General features: G+C 58.9%; 7 protein-coding genes across 7 annotated transcripts; 3 read left to right on the plus strand and 4 right to left on the minus strand.

Annotated features, from left to right (window-relative positions):
- Window positions 1–389: 389 nt before the first annotated feature.
- HETIRDRAFT_44209 (uncharacterized protein) lies at window positions 390–932 on the minus strand (the record flags this gene model as incomplete). The annotated part of the gene is made up of 3 exons (XM_009543511.1): window positions 390–461; window positions 554–684; window positions 896–932. 3 exons carry the CDS (start codon window positions 930–932, stop codon window positions 390–392), a joined length of 240 nt encoding a protein of 79 aa, XP_009541806.1.
- A 352-nt stretch (window positions 933–1,284) lies between these two features.
- On the plus strand, window positions 1,285–3,487 carry HETIRDRAFT_424744 (uncharacterized protein; the record flags this gene model as incomplete). The annotated part of the gene is made up of 9 exons (XM_009544036.1): window positions 1,285–1,321; window positions 1,400–1,476; window positions 1,550–1,561; window positions 1,654–1,803; window positions 1,939–1,960; window positions 2,041–2,082; window positions 2,175–2,277; window positions 2,647–3,295; window positions 3,326–3,487. The coding sequence occupies 9 exons, from the start codon at window positions 1,285–1,287 to the stop codon at window positions 3,485–3,487; spliced, it is 1,254 nt and encodes a 417-aa protein (XP_009542331.1).
- A 610-nt stretch (window positions 3,488–4,097) lies between these two features.
- On the minus strand, window positions 4,098–5,988 carry HETIRDRAFT_424745 (uncharacterized protein; the record flags this gene model as incomplete). Its single annotated transcript, XM_009544037.1, has 5 exons — window positions 4,098–4,466; window positions 4,518–5,101; window positions 5,160–5,517; window positions 5,758–5,831; window positions 5,928–5,988. The coding sequence occupies 5 exons, from the start codon at window positions 5,986–5,988 to the stop codon at window positions 4,098–4,100; spliced, it is 1,446 nt and encodes a 481-aa protein (XP_009542332.1).
- Window positions 5,989–7,027: 1,039 nt separating this feature from the next.
- HETIRDRAFT_470482 (uncharacterized protein) lies at window positions 7,028–7,536 on the plus strand (the record flags this gene model as incomplete). Its single annotated transcript, XM_009544038.1, has 1 exon — window positions 7,028–7,536. The coding sequence occupies exon 1, from the start codon at window positions 7,081–7,083 to the stop codon at window positions 7,534–7,536; it is 456 nt and encodes a 151-aa protein (XP_009542333.1). The 5' UTR covers window positions 7,028–7,080.
- An 891-nt stretch (window positions 7,537–8,427) lies between these two features.
- Window positions 8,428–11,934, plus strand: HETIRDRAFT_470484 (uncharacterized protein; the record flags this gene model as incomplete). Its single annotated transcript, XM_009544039.1, has 6 exons — window positions 8,428–9,083; window positions 9,138–9,595; window positions 9,653–9,736; window positions 9,794–10,489; window positions 10,561–10,690; window positions 10,750–11,934. The coding sequence occupies 6 exons, from the start codon at window positions 8,428–8,430 to the stop codon at window positions 11,825–11,827; spliced, it is 3,102 nt and encodes a 1,033-aa protein (XP_009542334.1). The 3' UTR covers window positions 11,828–11,934.
- Window positions 11,935–12,019: 85 nt separating this feature from the next.
- On the minus strand, window positions 12,020–12,879 carry HETIRDRAFT_407507 (uncharacterized protein). The gene is made up of 2 exons (XM_009544040.1): window positions 12,827–12,879; window positions 12,020–12,765 (listed from the first exon to the last, which is right to left on the minus strand). Exons 1-2 carry the CDS (start codon window positions 12,832–12,834, stop codon window positions 12,381–12,383), a joined length of 393 nt encoding a protein of 130 aa, XP_009542335.1. The 5' UTR covers window positions 12,835–12,879; the 3' UTR covers window positions 12,020–12,380.
- A 2,161-nt stretch (window positions 12,880–15,040) lies between these two features.
- HETIRDRAFT_115260 (Chloroperoxidase) lies at window positions 15,041–17,169 on the minus strand (the record flags this gene model as incomplete). Its single annotated transcript, XM_009544041.1, has 6 exons — window positions 15,041–15,399; window positions 15,461–15,744; window positions 15,797–16,249; window positions 16,275–16,531; window positions 16,592–16,817; window positions 16,874–17,169. 6 exons carry the CDS (start codon window positions 17,167–17,169, stop codon window positions 15,041–15,043), a joined length of 1,875 nt encoding a protein of 624 aa, XP_009542336.1.
- Between the last annotated feature and the right edge of the window lie 492 nt (window positions 17,170–17,661).

Raw genomic sequence — 17,661 nt, forward strand, 5'->3', positions numbered from 1 at the left:
ATGTTGGTCTCAAAAGATCAAGGCCGCCTCATCGAGAAGCGTCCGGAAGGGAAATGGTCCCCCGACGATGTCTCGGAACAAAGTGAGCGTTGCCCGCGATCACTTCCATCGTCGCGTTCATGACGGGTGGGTGTTGTTCGACTGCAGCGATAGGAAGAGATGGGGTCAAACGTCGAGAGTGCGAACTTACAATACACAAGCGATTAGGCCTGCCACGGAGACTCCGTATAGGGCGAATTCCCGCCAGCAAGCAGGTAAAATATAACCCCACGAACTTCCTAGCATACTCAACCGCCCTATGTCTATCAGCCAGCCGTGCGAACACCTGTGCAGATCCTCCACCAGCCGCCGCGAACACTCTACGCTGGCAGGGAAAGGACGGCTGTCCTCTACTTAAGGTGTTTCCCGAGCCGTGCGAGGTGATAATTGATCGTCGGCCGCTGCTTTTTAGTCTTGAATGGCTGTACCAGAGCGAAGCAGAACCGTCAAAGCCTCAGCGCTCTCATACAGCAAAGGTTGGGGCAACGGAAGGAACGAGGAGAGCGGCACGCACCGTGGTGCGCATGCACTCGAACAGCGTGGTTGCGGCAGACGCGCATTTATCGACTGACAAGTGGTCCTTCGTCGCAGCCCAGCAGCCCAGCATCTGCGCGAGCTCGGGGGCGCAGAGCGTCGTCGAGGTGTCTGATTGGATTGTAGACACGAGGTGAGGCGAAGCAGGCACAGTGCGAGAGAGTGAGCGACGTAGTTCAGCGCATGGCCAGATTAGAGTATAAAGGAAGGAGAAATAGCGAGGATGAGGCGACGAGACGTTGGCGAGGGGACGCCATAAGATAGAGCCGTCAGCAAGGTCGACGACGACAAAGGCCAGAAGGCCAGCTAAAATCCAACGCACTTTTCTGCGGCCTCACTTTCAAATTTTTGATATGCATCCTGTCCTAGTACCCCGACCTCTCGCCTGAAGCAGCGTCTAACAGATGGGATGAAACAGAGGTGGCGCGGACCTGCGCGGTGGGCGAACAGTATGGGTGCGCTATAAACGGGCAGAAACGTCGGAGGACGGGCCACGTGCTCGGGATGAGCCACGTTGGCGTGCGTGCTACCAGCCCTCCGTCCGCGCCGCCCGGCTGCTCTGGCAGCTTGCGCGCTCGTTTCAACGTCTACTTAATACGCCTATCTCTATCACCGACCCCACATCCTCTGTTTATTCTGGTCGACACAGACATCCTCTTCCTCCTCGCCACTCACTAAGCAGTGTAACTACGTAGTAGATAGATAGACGCGATGGCGGTCCCGCGCTCCCTGAACAAGAACAATTCTGGTACGTCGGCGTCCCTTGGTCCTGCAGGACTGTGGCTTGTTGAAACGAGCTGACGAGTTGTTGCGACCCCGCATGTAGCCGTAAAGCGCATCATGCAGGAGGCGCGCGAGCTCGCTGCCGACCCGAGCACCGACTATGACGCAGCGCCGCTCGAGGTGCGCGCCTTGCTGCATTCTCCCTCGTCATCAACTTCTCAGCTGACCTTGCCTCTTGCTCTCTACCGAACAGGACAACATCTTTGTGCGTGCCCCTTTCCCGTCCCTTGATTTCATGACTTCATTCCATCCTCCCCGCCTACCCCCATTGTCCTCGCGCCCATCGTACGCACACAGGAATGGCACTGCACACTCCGCGGCCCCCCTGGCACCGATTTCGCCGGCGGGCTCTACCACGCCCGCGTCATGCTCCCCGCCGAATACCCCTTCCGCCCACCAAGTATCATGCTCCTCACCCCGAACGGGCGTTTCGAACTAAACACCAAGGTGCGCATCCTGCCTCTTCTGTGCCACTACCCACGGCCCGTCTGCGCCTGCACCTCGCGCCCCGAGTTCTCGCCTTTGTCTCTCTTGGAAAGGGCGTTCGGCTGACGCTGGGACGTGTTTATATGTGTCCAAAAGATCTGCATCAGTTTCACAAACTGTGAGTCGCCAGTTCCTCGGCCTCTCGATCCATGAACCCCAGTTCATCATACATCGCTGACACCTCCACCCACCCAACAGACCACGAGGAACTTTGGCAGCCTGCCTGGGGCGTCCGCACAGGTACGTGCAAAGACCCCACTCTCCGCCTCGCTCGCGCAGCCCACACAGCCTACTATCACACGAATGAAACTGACCCCCGTGACCGCATATAGCGATCATAGGCCTGCAGGGATTTTTCCCGCTCAAGGGGCAGGCAGCCGCCGGGGTCGGCGCGCTCGAAGTACCTGCCGCGGAGCGCAGGCACCTCGCTACGATGTGAGTCCCCTCTCCTCACCTTGGTGCTTTTAATCCCTCTCCTCGCCTATACCTTGTTACCGTCACATCGCGACCGCCGCCATCCCTCGCTACGCCCGTTGCCTACGCACTCCACGCAAAACACGCCCCAAAAACAAAAGCGGGCTCCGCCTCATTTTAATTCTACTTTTTACCCGAGCTCCGATCGCCAGCGAGGCACTTGCCACTTGCCGGGCGCACATGCGCTCTACTACATCTCCCCAATCCGACATCTAAACACGACCCGCCTCGTCGCATCTGAATCTGAGAACTTATTTTTTATGTAAAAAAAAAAGTCCATTGGCTGCTACTGACGCGACTTCTCTTCCTCCCCCGTGTCGCGTCCTGCAGGTCGAGAGAATGGGTGTGCCCGCACTGCAACCGCACGAACCTCGAGATGCTCCCGGACCCGCCCGCTGAGCCCGATGCCGACTCGACCCCTATTCCTGCCCCTGATCCTAGTGCTGCCGCTCCCGCCACCGCCAGCGCTGCATCCGCCGAGAACGCGGATCAAGATGCGTCGGCTAGAGCGTCGGCAGCGCCCGCGGGTCCTGATCCGGAGGCAGGCGCGGCGAGGGAGGCGAGAACGGAGCCGGGAGCGGGAGCTGCAGAAACAGAAACAGAAACAGAAACAAGAACAGAAACAGAAATGACGAAGACGGAAGGAGCGGCGACGGGAAGAGCAACGGGCGCGGAAGCTGGAATGGAAGCCGCGACGCGATCGGAGCAGGCGCCCGCTGGGGCGTCTGCAGGGGCAGAGACAGCGCCCGGCGCAGCGCTGCAGGCAGAGGCCCGCCCGGTCAGGGTAACTGCACATGCTCTTCCGTCTGCTGCGTCGTCGGCGTCGTCGGCGTCTTTGTCTGCGAGCGCCACGCCCGAACGTACATTGACTCCCCTCGCGTCGCGCACCCACACGAGCGCGCCACGGCGGCCGCCGCTCCTGCTCGACACCGCGATCTGCGTGCTGCTCGTGTTGATGTTCGCGCTGATCTGCCGGCGGGTGTTCTGATGACGAGATTCCCGCTGACAGCCCGAGAGGGCGAGATCCGCCGTCGCTGTCGGTCGTGCGGGGCGCGGTTCTCTGTTCGGGCTCCGCGCTGCTCGCGCCCAGGATGAAGCGGAACTGCTCGTCGTTGGAGATTTGCCTTATCGCCTGGAGAGGGGCGGGCCTGTGGCCGCTCTGAGTAAGTGACTAGGTCAGACTGCTCGTTTTTTTGTGTCACATGCCACTCACTATACGGACTACGATACACGCATCTTCTACCACTAAATTGTTCTATTCATACTCGCGCATTTGACTTGTGCTATGCTGTGCTGTGCTGTGCTGTGCTTCTCTTTTCCTATTTCGCCGTTTGTTCGTTCGTTCGTTCGTTCGTTCGGCGGCCTTGCTGCCCTTCTTTGATTGCTCCTTGTAGATTTCCGCTCGTCTGACCGATTCCCGCCTCGAGTTCCCTTTCTCTTCTTTTACTATACTCTCCGCTGCTGTGCCGCCGCGACGTCCGAACGGCGGCCGCGGTCTCGACACGAGCTACGTTAGAGTCGGTGACCGGCAAGGTTGCACATCAGTGTCAGGTCCTGTCTTGCCGATAGAATTTTTTGCATGCATAAAACGACGTGCTAGCGCGCGCGTGGATGGGAGGGCCATGTTTAGGTGGGCATTTGGGCGGTGTGCGCTAAGACGAGAATTGGGCGCGCGCCACACGTATTAGTGCGCCGAGGAGAGAGGGCTCGGAGATGACCGGTCCGGCAGAACGAATTAGGGGACGGGACGGCTGCACTCCAACCCACTCCATACTTGCCTTTTATTCCCCTGCCCTCTCCTCCTCGTCTACATATAACAGCTCCCCGCCCCAGCTTCGCTTGCTTACCCCATCTCCACACATCCAACCTCCCATCCCATCCCATCCACCACCACCACCACCACCACCACCACCACCACCACCACCCACACACACCGCCGCCCTGGCTGCCTCCGAGAGCGCACCAGCCAACATGCACCGCAGCCAGTCCCTCGCTGTCCGTCGTCCGACACGGCCCCCGATGCACCGTGCCCACAGCACAAAGTCCCTCCTCCGCCGTGACGCCCGCGCTGCCCCCGTCCCCGTCCCCGTCCCGCCCTCTCTCGCACACTCCCCGCTCCTCCTCTCCCCACAGAGCATGTTCCGCCGCGCCTACACCGCGTCGTGCCCGTCCCAGCGCGACGAAGAATGGCTCCGCGACACCGTCCCCGTCCCCCCCTCGTCGCTGTCCTCCTCCATCTCCGCCATCTCCCCGTCCTGCTCGCCCGCCCCGTCCTCGTCCTCTCCGACGATGCCCAGCGGCGGGCCCACCCGCGGCGTGCTCGCACGCCGCCTCAGCACGGACGCACACACCCCGCACGGCGCGCCTCCCCAACGACGGCGCATGCCCGGCCGCTGGTGGAGCTCGCCCGACGTCCTCGCGTCGCCCTCACTGCAGCCAGCATCCTCCACAGCTCCCGCACCGCACTCGCCGCCGATCGTCCACTGGCGCATGGCCGCCCTCCTCGCCCACTCCACCTCGCGCACCACATCGGCATCCGTGTCGGCGTCCGCGACGGCACCAGGGCGCGGACCGTGGGCCCACGCGCGGCATGGGCACACCATGTCCGAGGGCGACGCCGCCCGCACTGCGCGGGTCGTGCTGGTGTCGTGACCGCGGCGGGGCTTATCGGCGCTTCGGACGGAGCTCGGGGGGTCTGCAAAAGGAAATGAAAGGAAGGGGGGGAAGGTGATGGGCACGGACGGAAGGGGCGGAGAATGAGATGCGCGTGGGATAGGGGTCAATGCTGAAGGGAAAGAAGGAGCGGCAATGGGCAAGGGAGAGAAAAAGGGGAAGGTGTGTACAAACTGCGGGCAAGGCCGCCGGTGGATTCAGAAGTCGGACGAAGAGGATAAGAACTTGGAGGAGGATCGGCAGTTGGGCAGGCGCGAGGGGATGACTGCCAGTTCCTGGTCGTTGTTTTTTTTTTCTCCTTTCGATATCGCATTCAGTCTCAGTGAGTGTGCACCAATGTCCTGCGCGCAGGTCGTCGTCTGACAACCTTTTCATTTCTGCTAGCTTATTTGCCTGTCTGCCTGCTCGATTGCTCTGCTGCCCTTCTACCCTGATCGCCGTCCCAGGATCTCGCCGATATCCACAGTGCATACACTTGTCTCCGGTCTGCAGCGGCGCGAGGGTCTCTTCCTCTCCGAAACCTCCGAACTTCCGCAACGGGGTGTACGTATCGAGACATCGAACGCACACGTACACGTACACAGCAGTTCGCTAGTAGTTCGCCGCACCGGGCACCTGCCCTGTATCATATGCCTCATCCCTGTCCCTGTCCCCATTCCCTCGACACTCGCCGTCCGCGGTTCACATTTCACTGCTGCGGTCTATGTCCATCCTCGTGCTTGTTCTTATCCCTGTTCTGAGCTGGCCGTCTTTCCCTTTTTCAATCACCTTCCCCATGTCCTTCCCCAACCCGTCCCCTGCCCTTCTCCACTTCTCCACTTCCTCGCTATCTGCCGCTGTCCCTGCCTTGTCTCATTTTCTTTCTCACTCCACTATCTATGTCTGCCTCGGGTTCTCGCGCGTGCATTCGCGGGCCCTGAATCCACTATCAAACATACATGGCACTCCATCCACCAATTCCTCTCTTTGGCATCTCTTTTTTTTTTTCTTTCTGGTCATCTCGCATCCACCACGTTCAAGTTCGCAGTCATAGCAGCAACTCACGTGGAGGAGGCTCACGGGTTTAGGGGTTTACGTCAATCTGGGTTTCGCTCTGTTTTTAGTCCTTAGGGGTTTTCGACTACTGGGAGGGAGCCGTCGATCCATACGCCAATCGCCCGTTGCACGAGTCGCAGACTGTCGCGGGAGATTGCGAACCCGAAGGTCGACTGCATTCGTCAACTCGCGTCGCGTGCAGGGTTCACGTTCACGTCTCTTTACCTACTGCTGGTGCTCAGCTGTACTTTGTCTGAGCGCGCGGCTGGTAGTCGGCCGTTCTTCCAGGTCCTTCGCTTCTTTACTTACTGGGTTTTATGTCTCATGCGCCCTCCCCTTTGTCTTCTATCTTTCGGCCTTCCTCGTTGGGTTTTGGTCTATATTTTTGTTTTTTCGTGGGCTCGGTTTCTTCGGCCGGTCGCAGGCGTCGTGCGCCTGGGTTCCGTCCTCCATTTGTCATCTCCCCTATGCCATCTTCACCTTCATCATCTCTGCCCGCCTGTCCAATCTCTTCATCTTTGCATTCTTATCTCCTCCATGCTCACCCTTTTTCCCCGTTCGATTGCCTTTTTCCATTTACAGCTCCGGATGTATATGCACTGCCGCGCCTGCATTCGCGGATACACATGCCATAGCATGCCATCCTCCCCATAGAGTCGTTGGCTGATGTTGAGGGGGCTTCTCCCGCGGCAGCCGCCTCGCTTGCACCGATCGATCCGGCCTTGTCGATCGCCTCCCGACTCCCGTCTCGCAACGCACCTCCGTCCCCGCTTTCGGCTCTCTCTCCGTTGCCCACCCCCGTTCTCGCCGATCCAGCCAAGAACGCCGCGTTTTTGTGTCTTGTTTCCTGTTTGATCCCACCTTCCATCCGAGACGGCCACGGCGGGCGATGGAGATCGGGCACGGCACGGCAGTGCCACGGCGCAGTGCAACGTGTCCGTGTCTTGTTTCTGGTGCTGGTGCCGGTGCTGGTTCTATTTCCGTCGAGCGCTCGGCTCACTATCGCTGCGACCACGGCTAGCTAGCTGCGACTCGGATCTCGGTCGTGGTTCTCGTATGTACAGCCGTCGACGCGTCCTGCCGCTATCACGTCCTCGCCACTCCACTCCACACCACCCCTCCGCGCCGTCTCCGCCCGCGCACCCCGCGGATTCGCCACCCTGTTTCCACTTTACTTCACTGTATCGCACCCTGTACAGCTCTCACCCCCATCGTGCCGCACGCAGCACTCCTCATCACTTTCCACTACTCCCAAAGCACCCTGCACGCCCCGTGCATCTCTCGATCGCCATCCATCCACCTATACTCGTAGTTATACGCAAAGAAGGTAGTAGTATCTTACTATACTTAGATCTTATCCCTCGCCGCGCCGGGCGGAGCCACTGGCTCCTATCTCCGTCGCCCTTGTTTCTTATTATGCTACTACGCACCTCGCACGCACGGTATCGCCTGGCTGGGCTGGGTGGCTGTCCTGCTGGGTTAAGTCGGCTGCGCTCTACTTACTCGTCTTAGCTTTCTTATAATTAAGATCCGCGCGTCTGCGACGCGTGGGCGTAATCGGAACGAGGCTGCGAGCCCAGCTGGGGCTTTTCTGAGCTTTTTTTTCCGGTCTCGGATCTTGGACGAAGTGATCAAGTGCGGGGCGGTGCATAGCGTGTTCTGAACGTTAAAGTCCTGGGACCTGAATGCCCTTCCCAATGCGAGCCTGCTGCCTCCAACGTGCGGTTTGTTGCAGTTGGCAGTGGGTTGCGAGTCGGAAGAACCTCGGCTGGCATCCAGCCGGCGGTAGCCGCGGCGGTGCGGGCTTGGGGCCGAGGGCACTTGGAACTTTGCAAGACTTTGTAGGACTTTGTAAGTGCTGCAATAGCGCTGCTGGCGTCTGTCCTGGCATTTCAATTTTCCATGCATACAGTAAGAACTGTTCAAACGTGGGATGTTAGTGTAGTGAGCAGGGGATGACCCGATGAGCCCCGTCGTCAATGCATCACTGGCAACCTTTTACTTACCTTTCTACGCAGTGGCCACTGGCCATCCACCACGTTCAGTTTCCCATTATTGGCCGATTCTTTGCGCGTGCGCTTGAGGGGTCTCTCTCTTGTTCTTGCAGTCGCAAAACCATGTGTCGCATGGCTATTCGTTCACGTTTGAGAAGTCGATGGTACACCTCTGGAGGAGTCCAAGGCTTGACATGAACGCATCGGCACGTGCTCACGAAAGTGGCTGAGTCATACTGGCAGGTTCTATGAAATGAGCTATGGTGTGCGACACTCATGGACAATCCATACCGCGCCCAACCATACTCATTGTCATTGTAATTAAGCTCTGATTTCCATGCAGTGAAGCGGTCGAGCCTCGTTGGCACGATATCACGCCAAACTCTAACGAAGAACTAATCGCGCGAGGATGAGTTCCGAAGTCGCAGCGTCGCAGATTCGAGACACCATCCGCCATCTGCAGTCGCCCATCCCAGATCTCCAAACCCTGCAGGCCCTCCTCGCCGCCCCGCTCGACGCCATAGGCCTCTTGCCCCCGCACCACCAGTCTTGTAACACCTCCCCCCTCCCTCCCGGTTCCTTGGTGGTCGCTCGACATCTCCCGCCGCTCCAGCGTGCCCTTCTCGAGCATGTCGTCCCGACATGGGGGCCGGCACTCCAGGAGGCCCAGCTCGAGCCGCTGCTCGAGCAGTATTTCGTCCCGGACGCGTTCTCTTACGCCATCCCTGCGGCGGGAGAGGTCTCCCTGCACGCGTACACGACGCTTCTCTCGCCGCCTCTGACTCCGTACGCCATCGACTTGCTCGCTCGCCTGTCTAGAGCGTATCCTATCGACCGCCTCCATGCCACCGTGTTCTCAGGCCGGCCGTTCGCGGGCGCGGCTGCTCTGCTGGCCTGGGACGACGCTGTGAAGAACGTCCTCTCCGTGCCCGCAAAGGTGGCTAATGCGCTCGGCGGCAGAGGCGATATCCCCCTAGAGCTGGAGCAGGGGCACTACTTCGATAACCTCTGCCTGCGGTCCGAGGCCCTGATGCACTCGCTCGCGCTCGGACAACCCAAAGGTGCGTGCGCGCTCCGACTCGCATCGCGCGGTGCAGGACGCTGACGTCGCCCAGAAAGCATGCCCTCGCTGACATACCTGTTCACCAAACTGGCCAACGTCGGCGCGTTTCCCTCCGCCCCTCCCACTGCGCCTTCCCAACCCTCGTTCTTCCACTCCGCGCTCCCTGCCATCCGCGCGCGGCTGCGCGCCGACGCGGACAGGACGCGGTATTCCGCGCTGTGGTCCGAGCTCTTCGTGTCGCTGCCTTCGTCCCTCACGCTCCAGAGCATCCTGACATCCCTCTTCGGGCACGTGGCCGCTCCGGCTTCTGGTCTTGATGCATCGTCGGCAGCGCGGGGCCTCGTGAAGCGCGAGGCGGGACTCCTGCGGGGCACCGTAGGCGAGCTCGCCAATGATTCGAGTTTGTGGGAGAGCGTGGGCGCGGCGATCCTCAGCAGAGATTGGAGCGAAGGCCATGCAAGAATATTCGCGTGCTGGGCCGCCGGTGGGCAAACGGAGTCCGTGAACGGAGGAGGTGGGCCTTTCTCGTCGACAATCATGTTATGAGTTCACGCCGAGCGGTATCCCGCAGCTCTGGATGCTTTGTTGTCGAAAACACTCGATATGTGGTCTTCTCCGGAGCACATCAAGCATTCGCTGCTGTCCCGCCACCACTGTGAGCTCGTTTCCCGCCATTAAAAACACCGCGACACTCGATATATCGTGTTCCCAGACGTCACGCTTCTCCTCCTGGCGACGATCGCCTACCTCCCACCCGCCTCGGCCGTACTCGCCGACATCGCCTTGTCCCTGCCCTTCATTCGCAGCATCGGCACGTATATCGGGCACCTCGACCCCTCCGTGCGGCGATGCGGCATGCTCGTCGCGGAAGAGGTCGCGCACAAGACCGGGAAGCAGCTCGACTTTGGCGACTGGGAGGGCGACGAGGGCGGTAAGGCGTGGGCGCGGGGTGTGCGCGCGCTGCTCGCTGGAAAAGACGCGGACGCGGACGATCTCCCCGAGGACGCGCAGGCGACAGAGCGCGAGTTGTCCGTCGAGGAGCTGCTCACGGGCGAGATATCCGAGCCGCCAGACGGCGAGTCCGCGCGCCCGTCGGCCTCCGCCTCCGTGCAGCTTGGCGGGTACGACTCGGACGACTCGGTTACGGGGTACGCGTCCCCCGCGTCGTCTTCGCGCACGCCGTCTCCGACACCTTCCGAGCTCGACGAGTACGAGAAGGACCCGACGGTGCGCATGGGGCGCGACAAGATCCAGAGGCCCGTGTACCTCGCGCAGCTGGGCCAGATGATCCGGAACACGAGCGGCTTGAAGAGCGAGCATGAAAATCAGGAGGCGGACAAGATCGAGGTCGCCCTCGCGGTGGCGGAGGAGTTGATCCGTAGAAAGCGAGGGTTTGGGACGGAGTTGGGTGAGTACAGATAGCCGCGTTTTTCAGAACAGAATAAGCGTTGACGGACGTTGTGTCATCGACGACGGTAGAGGAGAACGCAGTCAATCTGATCTATGGGTTCGTTGGATTGCAGGACAACTACGAGATCACCGAATTTGATCGGAAGCGCCAGGCGGCGCTGAACGCACTCGTGGCGTGCAGTCCTCGCAAAGCCGCTCCGTACGTTCACCTCATGCTCTCACATTTCGCACCGGCCGACACAGCTTTCCTCCGTGCAGCGCCGTCATCGAGGAGTTTTTCAAGAACCAGTACTCGACGGATCAGCGCTACGTCATGCTCAACTCCCTCGCCCTCGGCGCGCGCGAGCTCGCAGGCATGCCTCTCCCGCCCACGGCCCCTGTGCACCCCCTCGTCGGCGACCGCGTCGCGTTCCCCTCCAAACGACTCCCGGCGGCCCTGCACGATCGATATCTCACCGCCAGCGACGCCGCGACCGGCCAGGTCCGCGCGCTCCTCCGCTCGATCTCTGCACAGGCAATCGAGAACACAAAAGACGCACACGCGGACCAGATCCCAGAGCTCGCGCGCACGCGCCGTCTGCGCCTTCGCCAAACCCAAAAAGTCACCGAACTATCTCCCCATCCCCACCCCCCTCTCACTCGACCATCCGATCCCAGTGCCCACCACCCGCCGCAGCCGCCGCAGACGACGTTCGCGGACGTCGCCGTCGCGTCCTTCATCTACCCGCTCGTCAACCGCTTCTGGCTGTTCCTCCGGGACGAGCAGACGCGCGAGGAGCGCACTGCGCACCGCGACGCGCTGCACCGCTACCGCGGCGCGGGGACGGGCCTGGTCCTCAACCCGGTCGTGCTCGTCCACTTCCTCGCGACGCTCGGCGTGCTTGTGCACGCCGCGCGCAACGCGCCAGAATGGCCCGCCATCGTCGCGCCCGACGCGCTCGAGCTCGCGCTCACGATCGGCACGCGCCCCGTGTCGCTCGCGCCAGAGGACGACGACAACGACGATGACGACGGAGATGGCGCGGGGCCCGGTGCGCGCGGCGAGAGCAAGGAGGCGCGGGTGCTGGCGACGGCGCTGGAGCTCGCCCTCATCGTCCTCGACGGGTCCCTGGAGATCGACGCGGGGCGGTCCCTGGGGCTGGAGCACACCGCGCTGCTGCTGGCCGTGGGCGAGTGGGCGGGCGCAGTGTTCCAGACGCTGGAGCAGGGCGTGCTGATGCGCGGCGGGGGCGGCGCGGCGGAGGCGCGGCTGAGCAAGGCGGCGGCGGGGGTGGTGATCAAGGTCAGCGAGCTGTCGGACAGGTGGAGGAGGTCCATGATCGATGTGGCGCTGTGATGTAGATGGTCGTATGGAAGGTACGTCGTCAGGAGTGTTTGACAAGTTCCTAGATGTACGGTCGTCGTGTTGTTGCTAGCTATATATGCTGGTCGGTCTTTCCGGTACACGTCAGTCGTCACTTTGAGTGGATCAACACTGCATGAAGTTATTCGGTGGAAGTATACATGCCTGACTCGGACCATGCAAAGTACGAGGGAAGCAATTACACTTGACATTTCGGCGGATACATACAAGAGGCAGGATACAGATATACAGGTCTTCTAGCGAAAGAACGGGGAGGGGGGGTGGGAGGCAAGTCTACATCTAGTACAGCAGCAGATCGAACTTCCGAAAACAAGACAGGGTAATACTATACCGTACACAAGGCGGGCGACAACAGGATGCGGGGGACATAGGGGTACGAAGTAGAGATCGAAAGCAAAATAGAACGAAATAGAACAAATTAGAACGAAGAGTCGTGAACCCCAAAAGGAGGGCGTATCACATGGCCTGCATAATAGGCGTCGCTGCATAGGACGCCTAGACAGACAGACGACAAGCGTTGACGCGCTCAGTATCTGCTGACCAACAACACGTTGAGGCCCGACTGCTTCACCCATCCGAGCGGGACGCGCTTCTTGGGCTGTGTCCTGATCTCGCGGACGAGGCTGCGTCGGCTCGGGTGGAGCACCTTCTGAAGCGCGGCAAAGCCGTCGCCGCGCGCGTTGAGGTAGTCGCGGATGTTGATGAACGCGTGTGATTTAAGGAGGAGCTTCGCCTGGCGCAGGGAGCGCGGGAGTTCAGGGAGGGTGAAGGGAGAGGGCACGGTCTTGGGCGCGACCTTGGGCGCGACCTTGTTGCCCTGGAACTTGGAGAGGAGGCCGAGCTCGATGATGAGCGCGTGCAGGAGCGGGAGCATCGCACCGTTGTTGGTCGGCTTGGGATTCTCGAGGAAGCTGCACAAGGAGATCAGGCGGTCAGGCGAGATGGGTTGTCGATGTGGAAAGCGGGACGTACGAGGTCATGAAGCTGTGCGCCTGGTGGAACGCAGGCGGCTCCCTCTCTTCTCCCATCTCCGAGACGTCATCTACGACGGTACGCTGCCCGAGCCCAAGGCCTTCCGTCGGCTTTGCCTTGACGGCGGCGGCCTTGGCCTTCTTCTTCTTGGACTTGGTCGGACTTGCCGGAGGAGTGGTAGATGCGACGGCTGCTTTCTTCCCAGCTGCACGGTCCTGCGCAGGGGAGGATGGCGGAGAGGGGTAGGCTGCCTGAGCCTTGGTGGGGGTGGCAGTAGCAGCGGCTTTGGCTTTGGCCTTTCCCGTGACGTTCGGGGACTTCTTCGGCGTTTGAGGCGGGGTAGAAGCTGTAGCTTTCTTAGAAGTGGGTTTCGCCTTGGGTTTCGCCTTGGGAATCGCCGGAGTGAGTGAGAGTGAAGCGAAAGCATCCGCGATGACTTGCGGGTCGATGGACGAGGAGGCGACGGGGCGTGTGGGCGGTGGGACGAGGACGCCAGATGATTCCGGGCTGCTTAAGAAGACGAAGTCGTCTGAGCCCGGGGAACCTGGCTGTGCCTGGCTCCTGGGGGGCGAAAAGTCGATTGAGCTGCTCGAGAGACTCCAGACGATCTCGTCGTCTGAAGTCGCCGAATCGTCTGCCCATCTGCCCGACGGAGAGGAGGGGACATCGAACGAAGGTGAATGTGACCGCGCCATGCTGCGATGATGGTGGGGAAGATGAAGGTAAAGCGGCCGAGGATTAATGAAGGGGGGAGATCTTATACGATCTTATCCCTGACTGCGCTAGACTTGAAAGTGCTCCGAGCGCAGCTGGAAGCCGGCGTTGCCAACGAAACGACGATTTAAGCTATGCGTCGCTGAGCAAGGCAGAAAGGCGCCACCAAGCGAGCGTTGCTAGCGAGAAGAGAGGGGAAGGTGGAAGAGAGGGGGGTGGGGAAAGGATGGAAGAGGAGTGAGGTCCAGGGTAGACGATAGAGCAGGCCTCGAGGCCCTCCTCATGCCCTGCCCAACGAGGCTCGCCACTTATCCGGTTCGTTCCCCATTGTCCCGCCGCGATGCCTTCGTGAGAACTCGTTCCAAGAACATCCTCAAATGATGTAGCGTGCTTCCCAATCGCCTCGTTTCGCTGGTTTCAGGACACGGATCAGGCATGTCAGGCAGCACCTCAGTGATCACCAGCCACTTGATACCCTGAAGCAGCAATTCCATTCAACGTGTCTATATATACAAGATATGGTGCTGCCCCCTTGAGAACTGAGTGTGTGTCCCTCGATGTGCGCAGTCGGTATGGATGGAGAAGTGAATGACGAATCTGGCAAGCTCGGGGCCGTCCGGGGTGCTCGGAGCCTCGGACCAGCGCGAAACTCTGGCAGAGAACCCAGACTGACACACTGAGAACAATTAGCGGAAAGCTGCATTTTCACTCTCAACATGGTTCACGCATGGGAGGGGCCGACGCCATACAGGATTCGTCGGGAGATATAGCAGGGAAACCGAAGGGTAACAATCGAGGAGAGACGTCACCGAAACCAATGCAACAGTGATGAGGATGGACATCCAGCCTCTCTTTGCCACGACTTTGAGGTAACAGTCGTGGACCAAGGTATGTCAGATACACGGAGGGGTAGACAGCGTGCATCTAGCAAATTTGCAGAGTTTCCGTCCAGGTAGCTTTGCTTGGCACTGAACGTGTGCGTAGTGAGGAAAATAGATCAAGAGGAAATGCTCGACACGCACGAAGGGGGTGCAGAAGGGTGTAGATTATGTCAGTGAGAGTGTTGACAGGTGATCCGAGGCTCATGTGTTTGAACAAAGTATAGCACGCACTAATGTGTTGCAAATACCGGCTTATTGTTGAGCGCACGGGCCTATGAAAACTCGTAATTAAAACCACGGTTGAGGAGAGGTGTTCATAGACGCCTTGCTTGGACGGTCGACATCTGGAGATTCGGGGTACTAAGTCGAGCTGCCCTCGCGGCAGACCAATTTGACCATATTCTCGCCTTCCAAAATGAATTTACAGATGATAGGAATATACGCACCGCGTCCACATTCCCGTCACGCGCCCCTATGTTACGAAAAGGAACTGAGTTGCGAGCAATGTAACAGGTGCTATAATACATAGTATCGCCCGCTGCGAACGAGGATGTGTCAGTGGTCAGAACGTGGTGCACCAATCCATACAGGGAGGAGCGAACCTCTGTCCTGCCCCTTATTATGAGCAGATTCGCCAGTACACCACGCTATTTCCCTGTCCAGCGACCGCGACCTGCTCGACTTCGACGCCCTTCTTCCACACCTTCCCCCGCGCATCTCTTACCTCGGCCGCTCTTGTCTTCACCAGCATGAACCGATTCCCGTCGGGCAGGGAAAGGGTAGTAGGAACGGCAATGCTTGTGCGCTTTCCGTTGCCCAGCTGATATTCGTAGTTCGTGCCCCAGACGAACAAGTCCAGGCCGCCGCCACCTGGTCCCGACTGCGACAGGGTGTCGAGAGTGAGCAAAACATGTCCGTCAGGAGAGATAGACATCGATTGAGGAGAAATGGGCTGAAGATTGTTTGTCTTCTCAGAGACTAAAAACGAGTATTTGAACCGTCTGACAAGCACCTGAGATACAGAGATAGAATGACGTACATTCCAAAAGGCCGCTGACGCTTTTGGTCCGGGAAGGGGCCCCTTGGGCGTTGCTAAAAAGTGCATTGCCAAGTCCCCCGTACTGACCATTGCCGCACGAGAGTAAATCAATGTTGCGGATGCTCGTACCATCCCTGCGTTCAACCGTGAAAAATGCCAAGTCGCCTCCCGCATGTAGGTCAGTGCATTTTGTGAGCGTGTCTCCTGCTGTGGATCTCCACAGGACGACTTCCGTCGGTACGGTGATGGTGTCGAGCGAAACATTACCGCCCAGGCCAATTTGGCTATGACATCAAGTGAGCACACGGCGCAGTGTCGTGCAGACAAGTTACACACCCATATTCGTTCGCGCCCCAGCCGAGCACCCTGCCGGTAGTCGTCTTTACGTAGCTGCTCCGCCCACCAGCAGCAATTTGATCAACCTGGACGCCCCTAAGAGAAGGAATCTCGAACAGTCGGTCGCAGAACCTGATATTTTGATCGTCCACGCCGACCAAATTTTCTGATATGGGGAGAAGAGGGGCGCTGACCGCAGGAGGCGATGAAGATGAAGACTCGCGCACATGCCGCGATCGATTTCTGTACGGGTCGATGACCGCCTTGGGCGTGAGCTCGACGTGGAGTCGTGAGGAAGGCGGGTGGATAGCAGAAGAGGGGTTTGAGATATCGAACTTGCGGAAACCAAGCTGGCCGTACGTGTTTGCGTTCTTAGTGATCGGGTGTGCGAAGGTGCGTCCAGAAGACGTCAGCGCAAGGAGGTGGTCACGGCCCGCTGCAATCGAGATAAACCTGAGGGCAATCGGTAGTCAGTGACGTGCGCTTAGGATCTGAGCAAAATAGGGTGACTTGCTTCTCTCCCCAGGCGAGCTTGTGTGCTGGTGCGACCTCGGCAAAGTCTATGCTCACATCTTCACCCCACATCCAGCCTGTACCCCACCACGGCGAGCTCGAGGGTGTCGGCGTACCCGGTGATAAGCTTTGTGCAGCTGCTTGGGCAGATAACACGTATAATTTGCCAGACGCTGACAGAGCATAAACGCGCGATTCCGTCACTTGTAAAGACTTGATGTTCTTGATGAAAAAAGAGCGTCACTACCATAAACAGCATTGACATGGATGGAGAGATTTGACCTTTCCCTTCAAGGTCAGCGTCGGCCCCCTATCTTTCGTGCCCGACGCCGATGTCGAAGGTCCAAAGAATCCGTCTCCCCATTGGTACACATCACCTCGAGCATCAACGCACGCCGCATGGCTGGAATGGAGGGCCAAATCACGAAGGGCAGAATTCTCCAGAAAAGATGCAGCGACCGGCGTGCGGATTGAGTCGATTGAAGAGTCTGGTGAAATAATATGCGATCTGTTCAAATACACATCATGAGACACGACACTCCACGGCGCTGACTTGACACTCACTTATTGGAGCCCCATGCCAGAAGTCGAAGCTTCCCATCTGTTTCTTCCACCTTCGGAATCCTAGATGCCTCTTGAAGCGTTTTGGTTTTATCTGCCAGGTCACCAGATGGGACAGCATCATTATGAATCATCAGTGGACGGAGATTGTGCGCTCCGAGCACAGCAGCGGAAACCAGAACAAGCGTTCCCCCGAGCATAGCGGCTGCTGGACGCTTTGACGTCGAACCAAGGGATTTTGAGTACAGCCGGCGCAATGAACGCGCAGTGCTGGCCGGACTGCCATGACGTCTGAGCATTTTTTTGAAGTGACGTGTGGACGGAGAATATGCTTGTGAGCGAGACCTTCTGTACCACGGTTTAACGCTGGGGTGAGCAGTAAAGGGGACAAGTAAACCTTCGACTCAGGACTCAAATGATATCATTGGCCGCGACGTGTAAACGGAATCAAATTTCAAATATCGATCGAGATCTATGCCTTCATGCTTATGTTTTGCCGATGGCGATATTTTATTCTGTTCTGCACTGACAACTGGCACACTGGCACAGATTTGGGTTTAGTTGAAGGATTTTAAATTCCAAAACTCCTTTGAGGCCTTTCATCTATTATCAGCCAAACACCTCTGCAGATGCGTAAGTCGCCGACAGTGAGGAGAACCGGTGACTTGACGATTTAAGAGGTTCCATTGGATGTCACTTTCATACATGTGTAGCTGTGTCGTGAGAAAGCCCATCTCCGGCCAACGGTGAAGTACGATACTCGCGTCGAATGAAAGCGCCGACAAGCCAGA

This window comes from Heterobasidion irregulare (assembly GCF_000320585.1).
Source record: "Heterobasidion irregulare TC 32-1 unplaced genomic scaffold scaffold_02, whole genome shotgun sequence".
Lineage (NCBI taxonomy): Eukaryota > Fungi > Basidiomycota > Agaricomycetes > Russulales > Bondarzewiaceae > Heterobasidion > Heterobasidion irregulare.